Source organism: Lutzomyia longipalpis, chromosome 4 (genome assembly GCF_024334085.1).
Source record: "Lutzomyia longipalpis isolate SR_M1_2022 chromosome 4, ASM2433408v1".
NCBI classification, from domain to species: domain Eukaryota; kingdom Metazoa; phylum Arthropoda; class Insecta; order Diptera; family Psychodidae; genus Lutzomyia; species Lutzomyia longipalpis.
This window is the reverse complement of record NC_074710.1, coordinates 922992-945609: the sequence shown is the minus strand read 5'-3', so window position 1 is coordinate 945609 and position 22618 is coordinate 922992. Positions and strand designations below refer to the sequence as shown.

Below are 22618 nucleotides of genomic sequence, written 5' to 3'. Positions count from 1 at the left end.
TGATCTATTTTTACATGAAAAAACATTAAATTCGTAAATCTTCAATTCTTGCGCCATCGCCATCTTTGTAAAGAAACCTTTCAATGGCAAAAGCTGTCAGTTTTTTTGTGTGAACTTCTGGGAAGAGGAAGGAAAATAAACAAAATAGAAAGATGTGTCGTATCCTGATTTACGGATGTCCTGCAGTTGTGGGACAAATATCCACAAATGGTGCAGAAACCTTTGTAACATGCAGCCATATTCAGCAAGAATCAAAGGACACGATTAAATCAGAAAAATTTGATGGGGAGATTTTTGTCTCTCATGGAGAATTCCCTCAATTCCACAAATTAATCTTCGTCCAGACGTTTAAGGAAGAGAAACCGGACGTTGACAATGAACCGGATTTGAGTGAGGAAATGGTGGAAGCTTTTGAAATGTCGGAAACTCATCTTGTTGTCAAGGATGAAGAGTTTCCCTCAAGGTGAAGCAATGAATTTTCAATCTTTCGATCCTTTTGTTGACAAAAGAAATCTTTTTTAGTTCATTTCAGGAAAGTTCTCAACTGGATGTGAAGAAGGAAGAACAAAAGAGCAATGTGGAAGTATCACCTGCTGGTGTACCCCCATATAACTGTCAAAAATGTGAGAAAATCCTGAAAACTCGAGCTACTTTCTTGAAGCACATGAAGATGCACAGCAAACGATTCATCTGCTCAATTTGCACAAAAGGATTCGATAGGGATGAACAGATGCAGCATCACATGCTCAAGCATACAGGAAGTAAAATCTACTCGTGCACACACTGTGAGAAATCCTTCGATAAGCAGTGGAAGCTGACTGAGCATAACTTCAATCACAGCAATGAGAAGCTCTTCAAGTGTGATCAGTGTGACAAGACATTCAGACGCAGGACAGGCCTGAAATCACATTTATTCAGTCACACAGACTCACGAGCCTTTGTTTGTGAGCTCTGTGGGAATTCCTTTAGGCGGAAACCAATCCTGCGACGACACATCCTCACACATTCCGAAGTGAGAGCCTACAAGTGCACCCACTGCGAAAAATCCTTCCGCACGAGCAACATCCTTCAGAGTCACCTTGCAACGCATCAGGATGTGCGACAGGCGTATGTTTGTGATATATGTGGAAAATCCTTGAGTACAAAATCCAGCCTCAATGTCCACAAGAAGTCTCACAGGGAGAATAGGGAGCTCTTTCAGTGTTCAATATGTGAGAAAAAATTCTTCTCAAAGGCTCACCGGAAGCGCCACATTATGCTGCATATGGGTGAATCAAACCATAAATGTAGCTACTGCGATAAAACCTTCGTCCGTAAGGATCATGCTGAGGAGCACATGGCTCTGCACCTAAAATATGGGGACAGGAAGTTCAATAGGAAAGGAAAGAAGCAGGTGCAGCGTGTGATTGATATGTGTTGAAATTAGAAGGATTATGAAAGATTCTCTTCGCTCCTTCCCTTCGGTGTTTAGTCCATTTAGTCTGTAAAATTTTATTTAATTTTTTAGTACGTAAGAAGAGCAAGAACTTTGGGAAATTCTTACCAGAACTTCCACAAATTGACCTTAAGGACCTTTCAATTTTGAATGATCATCAATTAGAGGTCAGAAGTTTGTAAATAAATCATTAATTTCATTCTTCTGCATGGTTTTTGATTGATTCGATCGTGTAAAAGATTTTCTTGAGAAAACCGGAAAATTCAAATCTTTCAGAACGGAAGAAAATTTTGAGAAGAAGAACCATAACCTCACATTTTCGCATGGTGAATGTTTATTTTTATTTCTTCATCTCACGTGAAAATTACAAATAAATCACGAAAAATTGAGTTTATATTTACAAAAAATCCTCGTAAGTACTTCTTAAAGCAATTTCTAACACATTCTAACTAAATTCCATTGAAATATTTGCAGAAAAGACGCAAATTGCAAATCAAAAGGAAAACATAACCAAACTTTTTTGCAAATGAAACTAAAAAGTGAGCCTCCGCCCCGGAAATTGGAGCAAATTGACGATGAAGCATTGGAATCATTTAGGAATATTCCATCAGTAAAGGGAAATAAGCCAGCTGAGGATGCTGATGGGGGAAATGATTCGGATAATGAGGTAAATGTGCGAGCTCATCGAAAACTCCTGACGGCAATTGAAAAAATTGACCGGACCCAGCACATTAGGGCTCCAGCACGAACGGAAGTTGCCACGCGTGAATCTGAATTCCACGTGGTTAAATCTGAGGGGATTATCAAGCGCCAGGAGAAATTTTCCTTCAACAAACTCAATAATGTTTCAAAGAAATCCAGTGCAACTGTTGCGAAGGATTTGAAGAAGCTCAGCCGGTCGAAGAAGAGACTCGCAAAGCCACTGGAGAAGCCAGTTGCTGAGAGAATTTCCCGAGGAATTGCTTATGAGAAAGCTCGGCTTGATCTAGATCGTTGGGAAGCTGTTGTTCAGAAGAATCGCTTCGACGATTGTCTTGTTTTCCCACAGCAAAGTGCTAATGATATTGCCATTGAGGAGGATTCCCACGAAAAGACCCCATCCTATCGTATTAAATCCGACTTGATGCTAGAGCTGGAAGCTCTAGATGCTAAGAGACCTGGGAGAGAAGCAGAGGCAGAAACACCACAAAAGGACGCTAAATCCGAAGGGAAACTCTCTAAGAAGGAACTCTTGGTGCAGCAGAAGGAACTGGCACGACTCCGCCGGAAGGAATCGTATGAGATTGAGAAGGCAAGACGGCAGAATAAGATAAAGAGCAAAAAGTACCATAAAGTAATGAAGAAGGAGAAAATAAGGAAGCAAGTGTTGGAATTTGAGAAACTCCAGAAGAGTGATCCGGAAGAGGCTCTACGACGTTTGGAGCTCATTGAGAAGTCTCGCATTGCTGAAAGGTCCCAACTGAGGCATCGCAATACGGGAAGTTGGGCAAAGAATCTTCAAATTCGCGCAAAGTACGACAAAGAAGCGAGACGTGATCTATCGGAACAACTCTCAATTGGGCGTGAATTGAAGCAGCAGAAGCAGAAAGAGGAATCCGAAGCATCAGATCAGGAGGAAGATGCTGCTGATGAGAAAACCGATGACTACGATCCCTTCAACCCGTGGCAGAGAACAGAAGCTGCATCTGATGAAGTTTTCGACGGCTACCGGAAGTATTGGATGCAACGGAATGCCAATGAGCAAAAGAAGCAGGACTATGAGATGCTGGAGATTCCGGAAAATTCTAAATCAATCACAGAAGAGACTCCTGTGGGAAAGGGGAAAGAAAAACGTAGCTCAGGAGGACTTTTGTGGACTGTGGAAGATATTGAAGAGGGTGATTATCAACTGAGTACCACTAGCTTACCACCAGAAGGCAATCAAACCACAGGGAAGAAGAAAAAACTCACCAAGAAAGCTTCAAAAGTCAAAAAGAAGTCAATTGATGAGATTTTTGATGTTGCAGATCAAAAACTTGATCGAAAAATTACGCGAAAAATTGAAAAACTCCGCAAAGTAAAGGAAAACCCAAAGAAGTCTCGGCAGGAAAGGAGAAAAGAGGGGAATCAGGATGAAAATCACCTCAATTTGGAGCTCAAAAAGAATGCACAACGTCCGGAAATTGATGAAGCTCTCGAGGAGTCTACAGAGAGGCGGAAAGGGGATAATTCACAGGGATTGGACAATATCAAGGCAGTTTTGTCTTCGGGGCATGAAAAGGAAACCCCGGAGGAAGTGGCAAATATTGCTCCAGACAATTTTGCAACGGTGGAAATTAAATCTCTCAATACAGCCCTTCCGGATATGATGCACGAAGAGGATGACGGGGAGGAGGTGAGAGTGAATGGGAAGCTCTCGTTGACGGAAGCTTTTGAGGATGATGACATCTTCAAGGATTTTTCACGTGAAAAATCCGATCAAATTGCTGCAGATCAACCACAGGATATTGATCTCACACTCCCAGGATGGGGTTCGTGGACAGGTCAAGGGGTTGTGAAGCGCCAAAAACGAATGATACTCAAATTCCCGAAGAATCTTCCTCGAAAGGATTCCACAAAGAATTCCGTCATCATCAATGAGATCCTGAGTGAGAAGGCAAAGGAGCATCTGGTGCGTGATCTTCCGTATCCCTTTACGAGTGTTCGGGACTTTGAGGCCTCCATCCGGGCACCCGTTGGGAGGACTTTTGTACCCGAAACTGCCCACAGGGTGCTGACAAAGCCCAACCTGGTCACGAAAATGGGCACAATTATTGAGCCAATGGATGAGAAAGTTCTCCTCAATGCGGATAAACCACAAAGAGTGAAAACAACAACAGATCGTAGGATTGAGAAGCTCTTTGAGAAGGAGGATGGTAAGTAGCTGAGGGCAGGTAATGCAATGCAAATTGATCTTCTTCTCTATAATAAAGAAAGGTCTCTCCATAATTTCGTTTCTGTACAGTTATGCATTTCTACACCGTTGGTCCGATCGCGATGAAATTTGGTACAGCGTCTACTGATACCAGGCGGTTTTCACCAACGACATTCATTTTCCCCCCAGAGCCCCCCTTTGTAGCGCCCCCATATAAAATTCATGCTTTTTTGACTACTTTTTGAATTTGGCGCCCTTTTTGGTACATTTTGTTGAAGAGAAAATGAGATGGATGCATTTTCCTGCTATCATATCCCCATATGCTGAATGGCGTATGGGGTTCATCGTGTGCGGTGCGGAGTTTATTTTAATAATTTGATATTTTTGCATAATAAATGTGAATGTTTTGTTGGAAATAAGTGTTAAGTTTGATGTGGAAACAAAATGAGTGGGCGTCAGGAGAAAATTGAAGCTGAAAAGGGGAAGGTAAGCCCATTTTTCGAGACATTTTTCCCACCGCGATCGCAATTGATAAGGAATACATCTTGCATTCATTGGGGAAAATGGTCGAAATTCGAGTTTATTTATGGCCGATCTTGATGAAATTTAGTTTTTTTTTTGTTGTAACCCCCCTTACCTTCCCCCCCATAACCCAGTCTTAAGCTATACAGCTTATATGGACTGCCGAATCCAAAACATATAACATATAACATTTAGTACATTCAGTCACATTCACACTTGCACTCCATTCATTCTTATAAACGAAACAATTTTACTCACAGTGGATCAATTAGCTTGTTTTCTATACAGATCGCTAATATGTCCCTAACAATAAGGTTAGGTGATACAGCGTTGCAACAGCTCACAAGCTCCTCCCTACCATTCGCATACCGTGAGCATGAAAAGAGGATGTGATCCACATCCTCATACAGCCCGCACTCTTCACACAGCGAAACTTCAACTATATTTATTCTGTTCAGATGCGCTCTTAGCCCGTAGTGGTTCGATATCAGACGACTAACTTGAGTCACTGTCTTCCTATCCATGTTTTTCAAATTTTTACACCAGGGCTGAAGAGCGCAGTCTGGCAAAATAGAATGGCAGTATCTGCCCAAGTCATCCTCCTTCCATGCATCCTTCCACAATTTCGCACATTCATTCGTAACTGACGCAAACATGAAATTTAGTATGGGGGTAGAGGGGGTCAATACGAGTTGCAAGCGCTATATGGGATTCCGCCCCCTCCCCCCTTTATAGCGCCCCCACAGAAAAATTGATTTTTCCCATTTTCTACCTGCTGAAGGGTCAGATAACGGGAATTTTTTATTTTAAAATTTTTTCGGGGTACCGTATTATGCGTATTATTCATCCCCCTACATACGCCCCCTTTTATAGCTTAAAATGGAGTTTGCTCACACATGATTGGGGGCTCGGGTTGATTAGTATATAATAAGCCAATAACCTCCAGCACTGTAGAACAGAGCGACAGCCTAAAAAATGGCTCAAAATGTTCCAGTAGAATGTTAGTTTTGCTTGTGATTAAACAAAAAATAATTTTTTTTTTTAAATTTTTACTGTTTTCTACAGAAATTCACAAAGGAAAATGCCTGGAACATACCGGCACTCATTCGTAAGCATCATATAGCAGTAGGAAATCAGTACGCCGGATATGGAAAGCTTCGCGTGGATTCCACACATGAACAGTCCATGCGTCTCCGCAGTGGGCTGGAAGAGTCAGGCGTTGAGCAGCCTCGAGCCGCACGCCGGAACAAACAAAAAAGCAAATTTATTGTTAGCGATGTTTCGTTAACTGTTATTTTGGAAACTCTAGCGAGCTAAAATACCACTTTACTGTGTACTCAATGACGTCACCGTACCACGTGACACGTCACTTTGTTTACATTTTCAGTGTGTGGTGCAATGAAAGAAGCTGGGCACGACTCGCGCCTCATTAAGAGGACCCAGCTCCTGGACCTCTTCCTAAGGCATCCTGATATGAGCTACGGAGAATGGCAAAGGCGTGCGGAACGTCCAAGTCCAAGGATATGGAAAGCTTCGCGTGGATTCCACACATGAACAGTCCATGCGTCTCCGCAGTGGGCTGGAAGAGTCAGGCGTTGAGCAGCCTCGAGCCGCACGCCGGAACAAACAAAAAAGTGTAGGCATCGAGACCGAAGGCCAAAAATATTATCCCGTGCCATGGTCCGTTATGTGTGTAAAACTCTTTGGGAGAGGGCTGTGATGGTTGATAAGCGTTGCCCTAGCGGTGCTTATCATGCGTTGGTCATTCTCTCGTGAACCTTGGTGCCGAGAGGACCGGTACGCTGCAAAAGGGTTGACTATCACAGTCACTCTCACGGATGTTGTGTGGATAAAAAAAAAATTCACTACAAGGGTCCACACTAGTGCTTTATCCTCCTATACTCACTAGTGTGGACCCTAGTGCGATCTGCTAGTGAGGACCCTAGCAGAATGTAGTCAAACGAGACATTAGTGAGGACCCTAATGCTAACGTTTGAATAGCCCTACATGCCATCCTAGACTCATGACGTTGCCAAGGGACGGCAACAATGTCAGGGTTGGCCGAATTGTAGGCATCGAGACCGAAGGCCAAAAATATTATCCCGTGCCATGGTCCGTTATGTGTGTAAAACTCTTTGGGAGAGGGCTGTGATGGTTGATAAGCGTTGCCCTAGCGGTGCTTATCATGCGTTGGTCATTCTCTCGTAAGCCACAGAGCTGAGAGGACCGGTAGCGCTGAAAGAGGGTTGGCTATCACAGTCACTCTCAGTGTATAAAAAAAAATCGACGACTACAAAAGCAAATTTATTGTTAGCGATGTTTCGTTAACTGTTATTTTGGAAACTCTAGCGAGCTAAAATACCACTTTACTGTGTACTCAATGACGTCACCGTACCACGTGACACGTCACTTTGTTTACATTTTCAGTGTGTGGTGCAATGAAGGAAGCTGGGCACGACTCGCGCCTCATTAAGAGGACCCAGCTCCTGGACCTCTTCCTAAGGCATCCTGATATGAGCTACGGAGAACTGGCAAAGGCGTGCGGAACGTCCAAGTCCAAGGATATGGAAAGCTTCGCGTGGATTCCACACATGAACAGTCCATGTGTCTCCGCAGTGGGCTGGAAGAGTCAGACGTTGAGCAGCCTCGATCCGCACGCCGGAACAAACACAAAAGCAAATTTATTGTTAGCGATGTTTCGTTAACTGTTATTTTGGAAACTCTAGCGAGCTAAAATACCACTTTACTGTGTACTCAATGACGTCACCGTACCACATGACACGTCACTTTGTTTACATTTTTGACAACTAGCGCCACGATTGCTGATACTCGGAATTAAGAATTAACACCGAAAAAAACAGTTTTTGATCGATTTTGTTCGCCCGAGTTTCCAAAATAACGTGACCATCCCTTATTTTTTTATTATATTATATTGTTTTTTGCACGAATTTCACTTTATTGGCTTTTTTTTAATTTCAACAATTGGGTTTTTCTCTTCTACATATCGCTCTCCATCATCTCCATTAATCTTCACTCTGATTAGGAAATTTAATCATTTTTTTGGAGGTAAATCATCTTCTATTATTTTTTTATATAATAAAGAAAGGTCTCTCTTTAATTTCGTTCCTGTACAGCTATGCATTTCTACACCGTTGGTCCGATCGCGATGAAATTTGGTACAGAGTCTACTGATACCAGGCGGTTTTCACCAACGACATTCATTTTCCCCCCAGAGCCCCCCTTCGTAGCGCCCCCATATAAAATTCATGCTTTTTTGACTACTTTTTGAATTTGGCGCCCTTTTTGGTACATTTTGTTGAAGAGAAAATGAGATGGATGCATTTTCCTGCTATCCGTCTCCCTCACTTTTTCAGTTTTTCGCAATTTTCTCGCGTTTTCCGCCAAATTTTCACGGGAAATTGTGTTTTTTGTGCTCAGGAAAACACTTTTGAATTTTTGGCATCAAAAATTCCAAAAGTCACGAAAATCCATTTCCGGGAAAAAAAAAGTGCGTGTAAAATCCCCAACCGCAACCGTCAAAATTTCCGTGGGCCCCAAATTCCGCACGGAGGAGCTCCCCGAGGCATCCGGAGCACCCATAAGTGCCCCAGGAGCCCAAAAAATGCGTTTTATACCCACAAATTTGGGAAAAAACACGGAAATCACGAATTTTGTCGAAATGCAAAAAAAAAGTTCGTTTAGTTCAAATTTTATACAATTTCATTTTCTTATTCACCACAAGCACGAGGAAGAAATTCACCACAGCCGAAGATGATGCGAAGATGATCCGATTTGACATTGTGTGTTGTTTTTTTTTCATCGAGTCCATTCAACAACATTGCGGAAGGAAAACAATTTCGCAGAATTCCTCCAAAAAGGACAGCAATAAAAGAAGGAAAAGTGGTGCAGGAGGTGTGTGATAGTCATGTGAAGGGACCACGTGCGCACCAAGTGGGATATGGGGCGCAACGATGGATGAGCGAGTGTGTGAAAAAAGTTCGTATCAAATAATTCCTCCGAATTGTGTTCGCCTCCGGAGGAAATGTATGCGCAATTTGGAAAATCACTTTGAGAAAATTGTCGTCTTCTACGGCGTAAAACTCGTGGAGGCACCGCATGAGGATACAGCATCGGAATGCGGAGCACCTTGGGTCACGCTCATGGTGGTGCCTGTTGACACGGGTAGTGGGATTGATGTTCCGGAAGTAACCAAGAGAGTTCAGGTGAGTTTACTTCTTTATTTTTATCATTTAAAGACTTATTTGTGTTCCTCAAAAACTGCCCTGAATGAATCTCAATTCTCTGAGGAGGAAGAATATTAAAAGATCTAAGAGATTATCAGGGCAAAATGTTAATTGTCACTGAACCGGATGTAGGTTCAGAAGTGAAATTTGAGGAAGAATGTCCCGCTAAAGTAGTCAGGAATATTCTTACCTTGCTAATCATTGACTAAGGCAAAGGTTTGGATGTTTATTTTACCGCTAGATATGGAAAATGAAGGTATTTCGTCTAATTTTCAAGTAGGGGCAAGTAATATTGGAAAGATTGCCATTCTTGAGTCAACAAGTGCTCAGACTACTTCAAAAAGCAGGATAGCTCTTTTTTTTTTTTTTAAATTTATTGAAGATGAATAAATGGTTTTCTTTTTTTTAATTCGTTTCGTCTCAACTTTTTTGAGCAAAACCATTAGAAAAAAAAAATATTTTTTTTAATAATTATTTCTAGGGGAGACCGGGGTAAGGGTACATATTATGGAAGGCACTATAAGTTTTATCTCGTAGGAATTTGTCTAATTCTAATACAATAGAAGTCCACATCAACGAACAATCGGATGTACTACTCTCGCGTATTAAAAATAATGCGCGAGAGTAGTACATCCGATTGTTCGTTGATGTGGACTTCTACTGTACATTGTAAAACAACTTTCAATGTCCTTAATTGTTTTTTTTATATCAAGTCCCGTCTATTTTGTAGCTCATGAAAATTACTATTATCCTCTATCTATTGATAGATTTATCAAAATCGATCACACGTTTGTTTTATTTAAATAATTTTATCATTTTATTTTAAGTTCAATTTTTAGCTGTGTTTCTTTCAGACACAGCTTTTGTGTACCGAGCAAAATCGAAAGTCGTCAGATCGGGCTCAAACTTGGGATGAGCACGAATTAGGGTCCCCACATTCCAAAAAACGTATGCGCCAAAAATTTTTTTTTCCGGCCGTCCGGCCGTCCGTCCGGCCGTCCGTCCGGCCGTCCGCCGTAGTTCAACCATAAATTGCAAGAGAACGGTAAAAGATAGAGACTTGCGGTAAACGGCAAAGTTTAAAAGTCGACTGGAAGACGTCCGATTATGACGTCAAATTTTACCCCCCACCCCCCCGTCCGCCATTTTGAATAACCTCAAAATTTTGTTTTCGCTATATCTCAGCCGCTATTATAGCTAGAGGTCTGAAATTTTGATATGTTGTAGGGGCCATCAAGACCTTTCCAACGATACCTCATTTTCGAAAATCGGTCAAGCCGTTTAGTCAATATGGCCGCCACAATTTTTCATCGAAAATCGACCATAACTCGAAAACGGCTTGACCGATTTTGATCAACCCGGGGTCAAATGAAAGATCTCAACAAACCCTACAACTCTCTAGAACATCCGAAGTTTCAAAAGTGACCGCTAGGGGGCCAAAAATCGAAAACAAAATTTTCGATAAGTTTTCGATGAATATCTCGAAAACGCCGACATAAATTTTTTTCATTTTTTGATATGTTGTAGCTGACCATATTATCTAGCTTCATGCCAAAAATGAAGAAAATCTATGGATCCGTTCTCGAGATATAGCCTTCCAAAGTTGGCATGTCATATCTCGGGTTCTACAAGTCCGATCTTGATCAACTAAAGCGCAAATGAAAGGTTTCGTGAAACCCTACAAATGTCTAGAACATTGCAACTTCGAGAAATGACCGCAAGAGGCGCTAAAATCGAAAACAAAGTTTTCGAAAATTTCGAACTCGAATTTTTCGAAAATGGCGACATAAATTTTTTTCATTTTTCGATATGTTATAGCTGACTTCAAGACCTTTCAAACAAAAAAAAATTTATGAAAATCTATGGATCCGTTCTCGAGATATGGCCTTCTAAAGATTTCTTAGGGTATGACTTTTCAACTTTTCCCGACTTTGCGCGTATTTAAATTAATTCGCGTTCTAGTTTGCTCTCACAAAATTGGTACACTGAAAGAAACACAGCTCCCGTAAGCTTGGTCAGCTTACCAGTACATTTTGTCTTCTTAGGATACAGAAATTCTGAGGATTCTCCCGTGGATAATTTCCAACATTTTCCCAAATTTTTTTTCTCCCTTGAATGCAATCCTGTTGTTTCTACAGCAGTCGAGTTACACGAAATATTTTTTTATGATTAAATTAACATGTGGGTGGTTTTGAAGGCAAATCATATCCAATGATTTTATTGATATTATTCCGCATTATTATTGATATTTGACACATCTCTTTTGTTCCCGTCCACGTGCGACGGATAAGAGAGCCATATAGCATGTTTTCTTCATTAACTTTGTAGTAGAAGATTTTTTTCTAATATTGGGATTGTTCTTTATCTGCAATGAAGGAGGGACCAATATAAAAAAGTATATTCGCAGCTTCCAGTCAATTTTGTTGGATCATTCTCATTTGAGATGACATCATGTTTTTGTGTCTGAACAATTTATTCAGCGTCTCAAATGGTGGATGTTTCTTCAATTTGTTAGCTTTTTATTCCCACTCTGGCTTTATATATAGATATTATTTTTTCCTCAATATGGTATTCCGTCAAGTTTGTGACTTTAGCATGTGAATTTGCATAAATTTTGCCACAGAGTTCAGCGCTTTTGGATGTGATGGTGTTTAATTTAATATCTCCAATAGATGGACATCATGGCAAGAGAGCAAAAAACTTCTTGAAAAAAAAAGATTTGAAGGTATCAGAAAAAAGCTTCTTTTGCCTTTGCTGGTGGAGAAGTTCCTCTCAGAGTAAGTTGCAATTGAGGTGAAGTAATCGGTGAAATGTGTAATTTGAGAGCTGTGAAGAAGCAGAAAAACGAAGAAAGAAGATGATCAAAGAAAAGTAGATTTCTCAATTAATGATCTCGCATTAGAGTTGATTGTGAGAAGAGCTCAATTTCTTGTTTCAAAAAAAAAACATTGAGTTGATGTCTCTCACCCAGCCGGACGTTGTGTGATTCCGGGAGTGGGAAAAGCGTGTGTGCTTGTCTTCTTTCTCAGAGGTGAAATTGGATGAAAAGAAAAAATGTACTGGTAAGCTGACCAAGCTTACGGGAGCTGTGTTTCTTTCAGTGTACCAATTTTGTGAGAGCAAACTAAAACGCGAATTAATTTAAATACGCGCAAAGTCGGGAAAAGTTGAAAATGCATACCCTAAGAAATGTTTGGAAGGCCATATCTCGAGAACGGATCCATAGATTTTCATAAATTTTTTTTTGTTTGAAAGGTCTTGAAGTCAGCTATAACATATCGAAAAATGAAAAAAATTTATGTCGCCATTTTCGAAAAATTCGAGTTCGAAATTTTCGAAAACTTTGTTTTCGATTTTAGCGCCTCTTGCGGTCATTTCTCGAAGTTGCAATGTTCTAGACATTTGTAGGGTTTCTCGAAACCTTTCATTTGCGCTTGAGTTGATCAAGATCGGACTTGTAGAACCCGAGATATGACATGCTAACTTTGGAAGGCTATATCTCGAGAACGGATCCATAGATTTTCTTCATTTTTGGCATGAAGCTAGATAATATGGTCAGCTACAACATATCAAAAAATGAAAAAAATTTATGTCGCCGTTTTCGAGATATTCATCGAAAACTAATCGAAAATTTTGTTTTCGATTTTTGGCCCCCTAGAGGTCACTTTTGAAACTTCGGATGTTCTAGAGAGTTGTAGGGTTTGTTGAGATCTTTCATTTGACCCCGGGTTGATCAAAATCGGTCAAGCCGTTTTCGAGTTATGGTCGATTTTCGATGAAAAATTGTGGCGGCCATATTGACTAAACGGCTTGACCGATTTTCGAAAATGAAGTATCGTTGGAAAGCTCTTGATGGCCCCTACAACATATCAAAATTTCAGCCCTCTAGCTATAATAGCGGCTGAGATATAGCGAAAACAAAATTTTGAGGTTATTCAAAATGGCGGACGGGGGAGTGGGGGGTAAAATTTGACATCATAATCGGATTTCTTCAGGTCGATATTTAAACTTTGCCGTTTACCGCAAGTCTCTATCTATCACCGTTCTCTTGCAATTTAAGTTTATAATCCGGCCGGCCGGCCGGACGGACGGACGGACGGCCGGCCGGAAAAAAAATTTTTTTGGCGCATACGTTTTTTGGAATGTGGGGACCCTAATTCATGCTCATCCCAAGTTTGAGCCCGATCTGACGACTTTCGATTTTGCTCGGTACACAAAAGCTGTGTCTGAAAGAAACACAGCTAAAAAGAGACGAAAATGTTGAATAATCGTGGAACAATGAAATATATCTGAAGAGGATGTGAACTTTCTAAATATCACCCAAAGAGAGACACTGAACTTTACCACAAAAATAAAATAAAAGATTTAGAAGGTTGAAAGATTTAAATTTTTATTGCAACAAAGAAAAAAAATTGAGATTGGGCTCGAAACTTCGGGTAAAACACAGAAAGAAGAATTTTAAAAAATTATTTAGTTTTGATTATTATTTTTTTGCGATTTCTATTTAAATATTTTTATAATTTATTAAAGCTTTTAAGAGGTTTCGTTGATTAAATACAAAATTAAAATATGACTGATTTTTTTCTTTTGATGAAATTAAGATGAAAAAAAAAAACGTTTGTAGACCTGATTAAGTGAGAATAGAGCGCTCCAAACGTCTTAAGCTGCTGAAGGTTTTGTACACTTATTATACACAATAATAGTTTCTACTCAGCGATTTAAAAAAGAAGCTTAAAACCTTGATTTTCAAAAAAAAAAACAAGAAAAACTAAGATTTGGTTAATAAAAACAGAAATCTTAAAACAAAATTAAATAGAATTGAGAAATTGAAATAGAATAGGACCTCCAATATGGATAAGGTTTTTGTGATATTGAACTGATCATCTCAATTGCTACCCTTAGTAATTGAATTTAATCCTATCAGAAAACTAAAAAAAATTGTAAATTAAAAGATTGTGTAATTTAGGAAGTTTTGCTTTTGCTAAACCAGAACAAACTTATTTAAGCTAGACTACAGTTTTCTTCAAACAAGGTCTAAGTTTTTAAAGTTAGTCTTAAGATTTTTAAGTAAGGCCTTTGTTGTAGACTAGAATTAAGTCTTTAAGATTTCATGGTTTGATCAAACTAAACTGAGGTTAAATGCGTCTTTAAAGTTTGACCTAAAGGAACTAAGGTTCGGTTTAAAAAAAAATGGGTCTGGCCCAATAAACGGTTTAACTTAGTTTTTTTTTTAAGTCAGGCTTAGGTTTTATGTTAAACTTTTTTTTTTTTTTGAGGTTTTATACAATTGTTTTAGTGGGCCTGGGGTGCAGTGGATAGAGCGCTTGAGTGCGCATCCAAAGGTCGCCGGTTCGAATACAGAACCCGGCAACGCGCCCCATCCGCCAACGTGCAATTAGATCACGTTGATCGGTTGGATCAGGAGATTGATACACTCCTATCCGTAAAATGGCCCACACGTGGTAGTATCTAGCAAGGCCGCCCACTACTTCTCCGCAAGGAGAACAACAACATCATATAGGGCGGCCGGCCCTGTTCCTATATGGGACGTAGCGCCAAAATATTTTTTATACAATTGTTTTAGATAAATCTTTTATAGTTTTAATTGTTAAAAACAGGCTAGATCTAGAATGCACTTAACACTATCTCAGCATGATCTCGATTAAAAGGTTAAGATTAAAACTGAAGCTTGGTTTAAAAAAAAACTCAAGCCGATTCCTTAATCTAAAAAAGTTCGCGAAAAAAACAAACCTTACAAACAAACATCGACTAAATTGAAAAAAAAAAAAAAACTAAATAAAATTTTTTTATTTAAAAAATTTCATTGCGTATCGAGAGTTTGACGTAATTTTTAGTATTACAGACTAGAGTCAGAATGTAATGTGAGGTGGTAACCCTAGATATATTAATTGAATTTAATCCTGTATAAATTCACTATGTTTAACTAGAGATGATCTTCCTTAACTTGATGGCGTTTCACATAATGTACCTATATGTTTAAAGATTGTTTCCCTCTCTTCTATAGGTTTTGTGATTATCTCTCATTATTTTCTTTTACAAGCTTTGAGAGCTTCAAGTTCCGTCATCGCTTCCATGGCCCGCATATGACTTAAAATTATATATATTGGTGCAAAATGCAATATTGCGCTCTCTCTCTTTGCCACTCCAGAAGGCCATATAGGTGGAGATGAAGCGAAAGACTCGCACGACATACATTTCACTTGATGATACGCGCGCGCTTTTTTCCATCTCACGACTCCGCAACGTGTGTTGGTGGCCCAAAAGAAGAAACCCGGAAATCCTGAAGTTTTCGTTTCACATTTTGACCATTACATTGCAATATGCGGCTTGTTCTGTTTGGGTGTTTTGATTGGTTTTTTTTCTTCTTCTTCCACCTCTTTGGTACATTATATATACATAGATTGGGTATGTGGAGAATTGAAAATATTTTTCATCTTTATACCTCCGCAATAAGACAAAGTGATTTTGCACTGAAAGAATGTTGTGTTTATGTCATTCCAATGTGGCTCACCAAAAGTGCTAAAGACTTCTCTTTTTTTTTTCATCTAATACTTCTCCTTCAAAATATCACACATTTTTTTTTTTCACCTGAATTACCTCTCTCTCGTGCCTTTCAAGTGTAAGAATTTCAGGATAGAGTCGTAATGGTTATAATTAATACAAACATTAACCCAACCGGTTTCATGGTGAATGCTTTTATAACAGATTCTCATGTTAATAGTTCTGTTCACCGTGCGAGGGAGAGAGGAAGCCAATTCTTTAATAGTTCACTAAATCTTTTCTATGTTGGGATTATGTTGTGTTGTAATTGGAAATTTTTATTATGCTCAATGAACTTGTATCCATATATTGATTAAGGATGAACTAACAGGATTCTATATAATTCACATTTTTAGATATCATACTTTCTGCATCTAATCTGTTAGATTAATTGTAAATTATTATTGGTGAAGGGGGCAAAAGAAATTACTTAAGGGTTATTTGAAAAAAGCTCAAAATATCGTATTTATCAAACATATTAAGTGAAATATTTAGCTCATTTTTTAGAACTTTTTTTAGAACATTTTTTAGAACTTCTCTAAAAAATGATTTTAAATAAGAAAACAAAAATAGTTGAGTTTTTTTTAACACAGGTCAATAAAAAAAATTATTTATTTATTCTCTTAAAAATGATTTTTAGAGTAAACCAGCAAACTAATTTTTTACTAAACATATTTTTAAAAGAATTTTTGAGCTTTTGAAAATTATATACAAACATTATTGTAGCATGTATGTGTGTGTATGGAGAGCTGTCATTGAAATATACGAGCTAGAAGACTTAACATTACATGGTGTCAGAGCGGGTCTAAATTTCCCAAATTTATTGATATTTTGAGTGATAAAAGGATGGCTGAGGAGGAAGATCAACGCGGTGCCGTTGGAGGTGTTAGAGAGCGTGTGGATAGAAGACCAGATGTGCCAGCACGGGGAGAAAATCCAAAGAAAATTTTGGTGAAGCCTCCGCCGCCATTGGAATTGGGCGCGAACAATAAAGTTGCGTGGGAGTCTTTTATCAATGGATTTGAGTGGTATGCCATGGCAATAGAGCTGGAGGATCAGCCACCAAAGGTCCAGGTAGCTGTCTTTATGAGTACAATTGGCAGTGGAGTGAGGGAGATCTTCAACGGATTTGAGCTTTCCCAGGCACAGCAATCTAACCTCAAACTTATTCAGGAACGATTTGCTGCGTATTTTGCACCAAGTGGAAACGAGATTTATGAATCGTTTAAATTCAATAATTTGGTGCAAGATGAGGAGGAGTGCATTGATGATTTTGTAACCAGAGTGAGAACACAAGCTTCAAAGTGCAATTTCCCAGCCGGAAGCAAGTCTCGATTGATCCGTGACAGGGTGATTCACGGAATACGCTCGACGCAAATGAGGGAAGAAATACTGAAGAGGACGAGGCTATCATTGGATGAGACAATAGCCATTTGCAAAGCATGTGAGAAGGCAGCTGAGCATTCGAAGGAAATGGCTGGTACTGCAGGAAAAGTGGAAGTCAATGCAATCACGAAGCAGAAGGATGTGAAGAAAAAGCACGCTTCTGAATCTCCCTGTGACAAGTGTGGTTTGAAACACGCGTACAGAAATTGCCCAGCGTATAGAAAGAAGTGCAATAAATGTGATCGCATTGGACATTTCGCGGCTATGTGCAAGAAGTCAGCTGATTCATCCGGAAAGCAAAAGTCTCGAGGGAAAATTAAGCAAATTGAGAAGGAGTTGGACAGTGACAGTGATTCCGAAGGTGAAAAGAATGTGGATGCGCTGCGCATTTATGCCATCAAGAAAGGAAGTAAGGATCAGGATGATCTGTGGAAATGTACTATGCGGGTGGATCACACATCGATAGTGGTCAATATTGATACAGGGGCTCAGTGTAATGTGATTACGAAGAAAATTTTGTCAAAGCTCCCAAAGAAAGACATTGAAGATTCGCGAGTGAAACGATTGATTACGTACGATGGTGGAAAAATCAATGTGATTGGGCGAGTGAAGCTTGACTGTGTTATTCGCAAGAAAACAGTGCCACTGTGGTTTCAAGTCATACAGGGTGATCATGGTTGTGTGTTGGATGGGAAGTCCGCAATCAAGGCAGGATTGATTAAGAGGGTGAACAAGATCAATGAAGACATTTTCAATGGATTGGGCTGCCTAAAAGATTTTGTTTACGACGCGAAAATTGTGGAGAATCCCGAATTTGTGATTCATCCGGCGCGCGTAGTTCCGTATAAGATTGCCAAAGAAGTCAAAGCCGAGATTAAGGAAATGGTTAAGTTGGGGGTAATTGAGCCATGCCATGACGCAACGGATGCAGTTTCACCAATGGTAGTGGTGAAGAGAAATGGCAAACTGCGAATTTGTGCCGATCTTACGGATGTCAACAAGAATGTTAAGCGTCACCATTTTCCGCTTACGGGCATTGACGATGTAGCAGCAAGGATCTCTGGCAGTAAGTACTTTACCATTCTTGATTGCAAAAAGGGTTTTTGGCAGGTCCGCCTTTCTGAACGAACATCAAAGCTTTGTACATTTGCGACTCCCTGGGGCCGTTATTCTTATCTTCGTCTTCCCTTTGGATTGGTATCCGCCCCTGAACTTTTTCAACAAATTATGACTAGCTTGCTTGGGGGGATCAAGGGGGTTGAAATATCAATGGATGATATATTGATTCATGCTTCTACTGAGGACAAGTTGGCCGAGTTGACAAAGACAGTTATCGATATTCTTTTCAAAAATGGCATGAAACTCAATAAGAGCAAGTGTGAGTTCAACAAGACATCGCTTATGTTCTTGGGTCACCGTCTGACCGCTGATGGAATGATGCCCGATGAGAGCAAACTTCAGGCCATAGATCTTATTGAGCGCCCTAAGGATAAGAAAGCTCTTCAACGTTTCCTAGGGTGTATTAATTATGTGGGCAAATTCGTACGAAATCTCTCAAACTTGACGGCACCCCTTAGAGAATTGATGAGAAAAGAAGTTGCATGGGACTGGACTGTAACTCATGACAGAGCATTTGCTGCTCTCAAGGATGCACTGAAATCGCCCCCAGTACTTGCTTTTTATGATGTGAACAAGCCAGTAACGCTTTCAGTGGATAGCTCTTCGTATGCCTTCGGTGCGGTCCTACTGCAAGACGGCCGGCCGATTGCTTATGCCACCAAGGCGTTGACTGACACACAGAGAGACTGGCCTCAAATTAACAAAGAAGCAGGAGCCATACGTTTTGCGTGTAGAAAATTTCACAACTACATTTGGGGTCAAGAGATCACCGTGGAATCTGACCACAAGCCACTAGAAGCGATCTGTACTAAACCGTTGGCACAAGCTCCCCTAAGATTGAGGAAGATCCTATATGAAGTGAAGGAATACAACGTGAAAGTGAAATACGTCAAGGGCACCGAAATCCCATTGGCAGATACCCTCAGCAGGGATTGTCGTGCGATTCCCTCAAAGAACGATGAAGAGAATAGCGATGAACTGGAGGTCAATCTTATGACTTGTCTCTCAGAAGATGCAGAAAGCAGATACAAAGTTGCCCTTTCGCGCGATTCCGTACTTACCCAGGTGATAAAGTTCGTTCAGAAAGGTTGGCCGAATAGCAGTAATGAAGTACCTAAATGTATTCGTCATTTTTTCTCATTTCGAGATGAACTGGACTTTACTGATGGGCTGCTATTCAAAGGAGACAGGATCGTTGTGCCAAGCGAGGAGCGGTCTAATGCGCTGAAGAACATTCACGCCGGACATTCAGGAGTTCAGGCATCTTTGAGACGCGCAAGAGAAAGTGTATACTGGCCTGGTATGTCTTCTGAGGTGATCAACATGATTGAAAAGTGCAAAGTCTGTGAAAAGAATCAAAAATCAAACGACAAGGAAACAGTCTTTATGAAGAGGATCCCAGAAGTTCCATTTGAAATTGTCGCCTCCGATCTATTTGAGTTCAAAGGAAAGCAGTATGTGCTGATTGTAGACTCTTACAGCGGTTATTACGATTTTAAACTCCTGAAATCTACCACAAGTGCAGCCGTTATCAAGTTCATGAAGGAAAAATTTTCAGACTTCGGCATTCCCATGGAGGTACACAGTGACGGTGGGCCTCAGTACAGCTCTCGGGAGTTCAAAGTATTTGCAAAAGAGTGGGGCTTCAAGCACATCATTTCCAGCCCATACTTTGCAAGGTCCAATGGCTTAGCAGAGAGATATGTCCAGACTGCGAAAAATCTGCTTAAGAGGTGTTCTCAGGATCAGCAAGACGTGAGAATGGCGCTTCTAATGCAACGAAATACCCCAGGAGCAGAGCTAAGGGCTCCAGTAGAAAGGTTGATGAGCAGGAAGACAAGAAATCCGCTGTCAACGACAATGAATTCTCTGGCTCCTAAGACGGTGAAGAAAAATACACAAAACTTGAAGGAAGTTCGTGAGAAGCAGAAGATGTACGCCGACAGAAATGCCAAGGAGTTAGATCAACTGCCAGTTGGATCAAAAGTGCGCGTTCAGGAAAGAGACAAGTCTTGGACTTCAGGAAAGGTCGTTGATCGGGTCTCCGACAGATCATACAATGTGGAGTTAGATGATGGTCGAACAGTCCGAAGGAATAGGCATTTCCTTCATAAGACCAAAGCGGAGAACCTTTCATCACCGATTGCCAACTCACCAGGCGACATTCAGCTTCCCCCGGATGCAACAAGCAGCTCAGAGGATGTGGTTGACTCGAACTCAAATATAGATCAACAACCACCTACTCCACAACATCCAACAGAACAATCTACATCTGCTGCTACCAGTCATACACAGGTGAATCCAGTGTCAGAATCAACAAGGCCTGTAGTAATCACCCGATCCGGAAGAATCTCAAGGCCACCAGAGCGTCTCGGCTACTAAAAATTTGAATTTGAATTACCACCTCTCCCTTTTATTTTCTCTTACTCTTTGTTTTGTATTAATTTTTTTTTCTTAGAAAAAGGGAGGTGTAGCATGTATGTGTGTGTATGGAGAGCTGTCATTGAAATATACGAGCTAGAAGACTTAACATTACAATTATATACATAATATAGAAAATGGTGTAAAAGAAAATGATAAATAACATTTTAAAAGCTCCTTCTTTGTGCGATAAATTAGTTCCTCGTTTGTCTCTTCCACTTCGTATCGTTCTTGTATATTTTTTTTCTTCTGTCTGTATATACACATCCCCAGCATTTCTTGTTACATAGCTGTGATCATATTGTGGCTGCATATAGTATTATAAAGAGTATGGAGAGAAGGCATATGGGAGATTCTTCAATGGCTCCAAACGCGAGATCCGGGTTAGAGTGAGAGCCAGGTGTCTAAACCACTATAATTCCACCTCTGTGTGCCGCTAATCGATGTGATAGTGCGCGATGTTTCCATGATAAAATTTATGGTTGGAAGGTACATATACGAGGAAATATTCCAAACCTGTCGCCAATAAATTCAACTGAAAGTCAATTAAATACTCTGTAAAGGGAGGTGGGAGGTGGTGAAGGTTTAAGAGCTTTTTGGGAAATGCAAAATTTGCACGCACATATGTACATCTAAACATGGATAATTTCAAGTTTAATTTGGATATTTTGGGTAGGTACTATGTAATTGTGAAAGGCCAAAATATCGCAGTGTGACATTGTAAATCACAAAAGTCATATACAGCTCTAAAATCAATGGAAAATTCCTCATTAACTTCCCATGTGAAGGTGCATTACCCAAAATTCCACTGACACTGTTGAATTTTAGGGGACTAATTAGTGAAATATAGCCTACATGTTACATAAATCATGAGCAAATGAAATGAAATTCTCTGATTGATTTCAATGCGAAAATGAAAAGGGAATTTTCCGAATGAATTAAAAAAAATTAATAAAGGTCAAGCATTTTAAAACTATTTAATATGCTTTGAGAATTTATATGGAAATCCTTGTGAAGGAGATAAAGTTGCAGTTATATATAAGAAAACTTTTCTGCGCACAGAGAATAAAAGAAAAGTTAATAAGCTTAATTTCTTAGGAAAAAAAAATAACCTAGTGAAGATTAAGGCAACATTTTTCTCATTTCCCACAATCTTATTACCCCCTCTCAACGATAAAATAACTCAATGAATTATATTTAATTTAATTTAATTTTTTTCTCATTTTATTATGTATTTATGGTGAAGAACTAGAAGAGAATATAAAATTAATTTTCAGACTTTTCTTATCAGATTTTTTAAAATTTAAATTTGCAGAGCAATTCATTTAAATTGAATGAGAAGAAACTTATTGAAAGTCCCTTTAACCCATTCTTATTTCAATCGAATTTTCTAATTTTCCTTGACAATATTCTTTGATTTCTTTTCTATAGTTGGTTGTTGTCAGGGGATGATACCGCTGATTTAGGAATACTCACTCAATGAGCAGATTAACATTCACTTGTCAAGGCACTACAGAATGTAACAACATTTTATTAATTTCTTTTGTTTTTTATGCCTCTTTTAATAAGGAAAATTCGATATTTAAGTTTTCATCTTTTCTTGTTTTAATTATTCAGCAAAAGAGACAAGGTCGTCCCTACGTGACCTACATTGACAATTCACCTGTATATATCACAAACAAAACATTTCTGCGGTAATTACTATACCTCTATAGTATAAAATTACATTGCGGAGATGGAAAAGTTAAAAGGTGTGTAGTATAGATGATAGAAAGGAGGCATTTTATATGCAAAAAGGTAGATATATATTTAAAAATATATAACCCAATTTTCAAAGCAATATTTTACGAGCTATAGAACATGGAATTTGCGCAATTAAAGTAAGGAGAGATGATTGAAATTTCCATTTAACTCGCGCGGGAGCTTTTTGCAATAAAATACCAAAATTGAAAGTTGTATGCTAATAAATTTGTATTTAATTGGCAAATGGTTTTGTTTTTCACATGGAAAGAGCATAGAAAAGAGTTTTTCGTTAAG

At 39.4% G+C, this 22618-nt stretch overlaps 4 protein-coding genes across 5 annotated transcripts in view; all 4 read left to right on the top strand.

The window, feature by feature from the left end:
* The first annotated feature begins 77 nt into the window (after positions 1-77).
* LOC129795617 (gastrula zinc finger protein XlCGF46.1-like) lies at positions 78-1640 on the top strand. The gene is made up of 2 exons (XM_055837058.1): positions 78-463; positions 523-1640. Exons 1-2 carry the CDS (start codon positions 153-155, stop codon positions 1418-1420), a joined length of 1209 nt encoding a protein of 402 aa, XP_055693033.1. The 5' UTR covers positions 78-152; the 3' UTR covers positions 1421-1640.
* An 83-nt stretch (positions 1641-1723) lies between these two features.
* On the top strand, positions 1724-5977 carry LOC129795485 (U3 small nucleolar RNA-associated protein 14 homolog A). Of its 2 annotated transcripts, none has more exons than XM_055836810.1 (3): positions 1724-1847; positions 1910-4329; positions 5916-5977. In XM_055836810.1, exons 2-3 carry the CDS (start codon positions 1962-1964, stop codon positions 5960-5962), a joined length of 2415 nt encoding a protein of 804 aa, XP_055692785.1. In that variant the 5' UTR covers positions 1724-1847; positions 1910-1961; the 3' UTR covers positions 5963-5977. The 2 variants fall into 2 exon arrangements, with proteins under 2 accessions (XP_055692785.1, XP_055692784.1); XM_055836809.1 differs by lacking the exon at positions 5916-5977 and adding an exon at positions 4419-4747.
* A 2651-nt stretch (positions 5978-8628) lies between these two features.
* The window catches only part of LOC129795499 (endoribonuclease ZC3H12A), a 31762-nt gene continuing 17772 nt past the window's right edge, over positions 8629-22618 (top strand). Inside the window, exon 1 of the mRNA XM_055836841.1 lies at positions 8629-9073. Coding sequence (XP_055692816.1) covers positions 8822-9073 — 252 coding nt within the window. The 5' untranslated portion in view covers positions 8629-8821. The remainder of the gene's footprint in view (positions 9074-22618) is intronic.
* On the top strand, positions 16386-20690 carry LOC129795478 (uncharacterized protein K02A2.6-like). Its single transcript, XM_055836794.1, has 2 exons — positions 16386-18107; positions 19308-20690. Exons 1-2 carry the CDS (start codon positions 16502-16504, stop codon positions 20540-20542), a joined length of 2841 nt encoding a protein of 946 aa, XP_055692769.1. The 5' UTR covers positions 16386-16501; the 3' UTR covers positions 20543-20690.

What these genes read in the sequence shown, in the direction of transcription:
- LOC129795478 (XM_055836794.1), top strand. Translation starts at nt 16,502, where the DNA reads ATGGCTGAGGAGGAAGATCAACGCGGTGCCGTTGGAGGTGTTAGAGAG. An exon ending in AGCAGCAAGGATCTCTGGCA is followed by an intron (nt 18,108 to 19,307) that starts GTAAGTACTTTA and finishes TCTCATTTCGAG; the next exon opens with ATGAACTGGACTTTACTGAT.
- LOC129795617 (XM_055837058.1), top strand. Translation starts at nt 153, where the DNA reads ATGTGTCGTATCCTGATTTACGGATGTCCTGCAGTTGTGGGACAAATA. An exon ending in GATGAAGAGTTTCCCTCAAG is followed by an intron (nt 464 to 522) that starts GTGAAGCAATGA and finishes AATCTTTTTTAG; the next exon opens with TTCATTTCAGGAAAGTTCTC.
- LOC129795485 (XM_055836809.1), top strand. Translation starts at nt 1,962, where the DNA reads ATGAAACTAAAAAGTGAGCCTCCGCCCCGGAAATTGGAGCAAATTGAC. An exon ending in GCTCTTTGAGAAGGAGGATG is followed by an intron (nt 4,330 to 4,418) that starts GTAAGTAGCTGA and finishes GTTTCTGTACAG; the next exon opens with TTATGCATTTCTACACCGTT.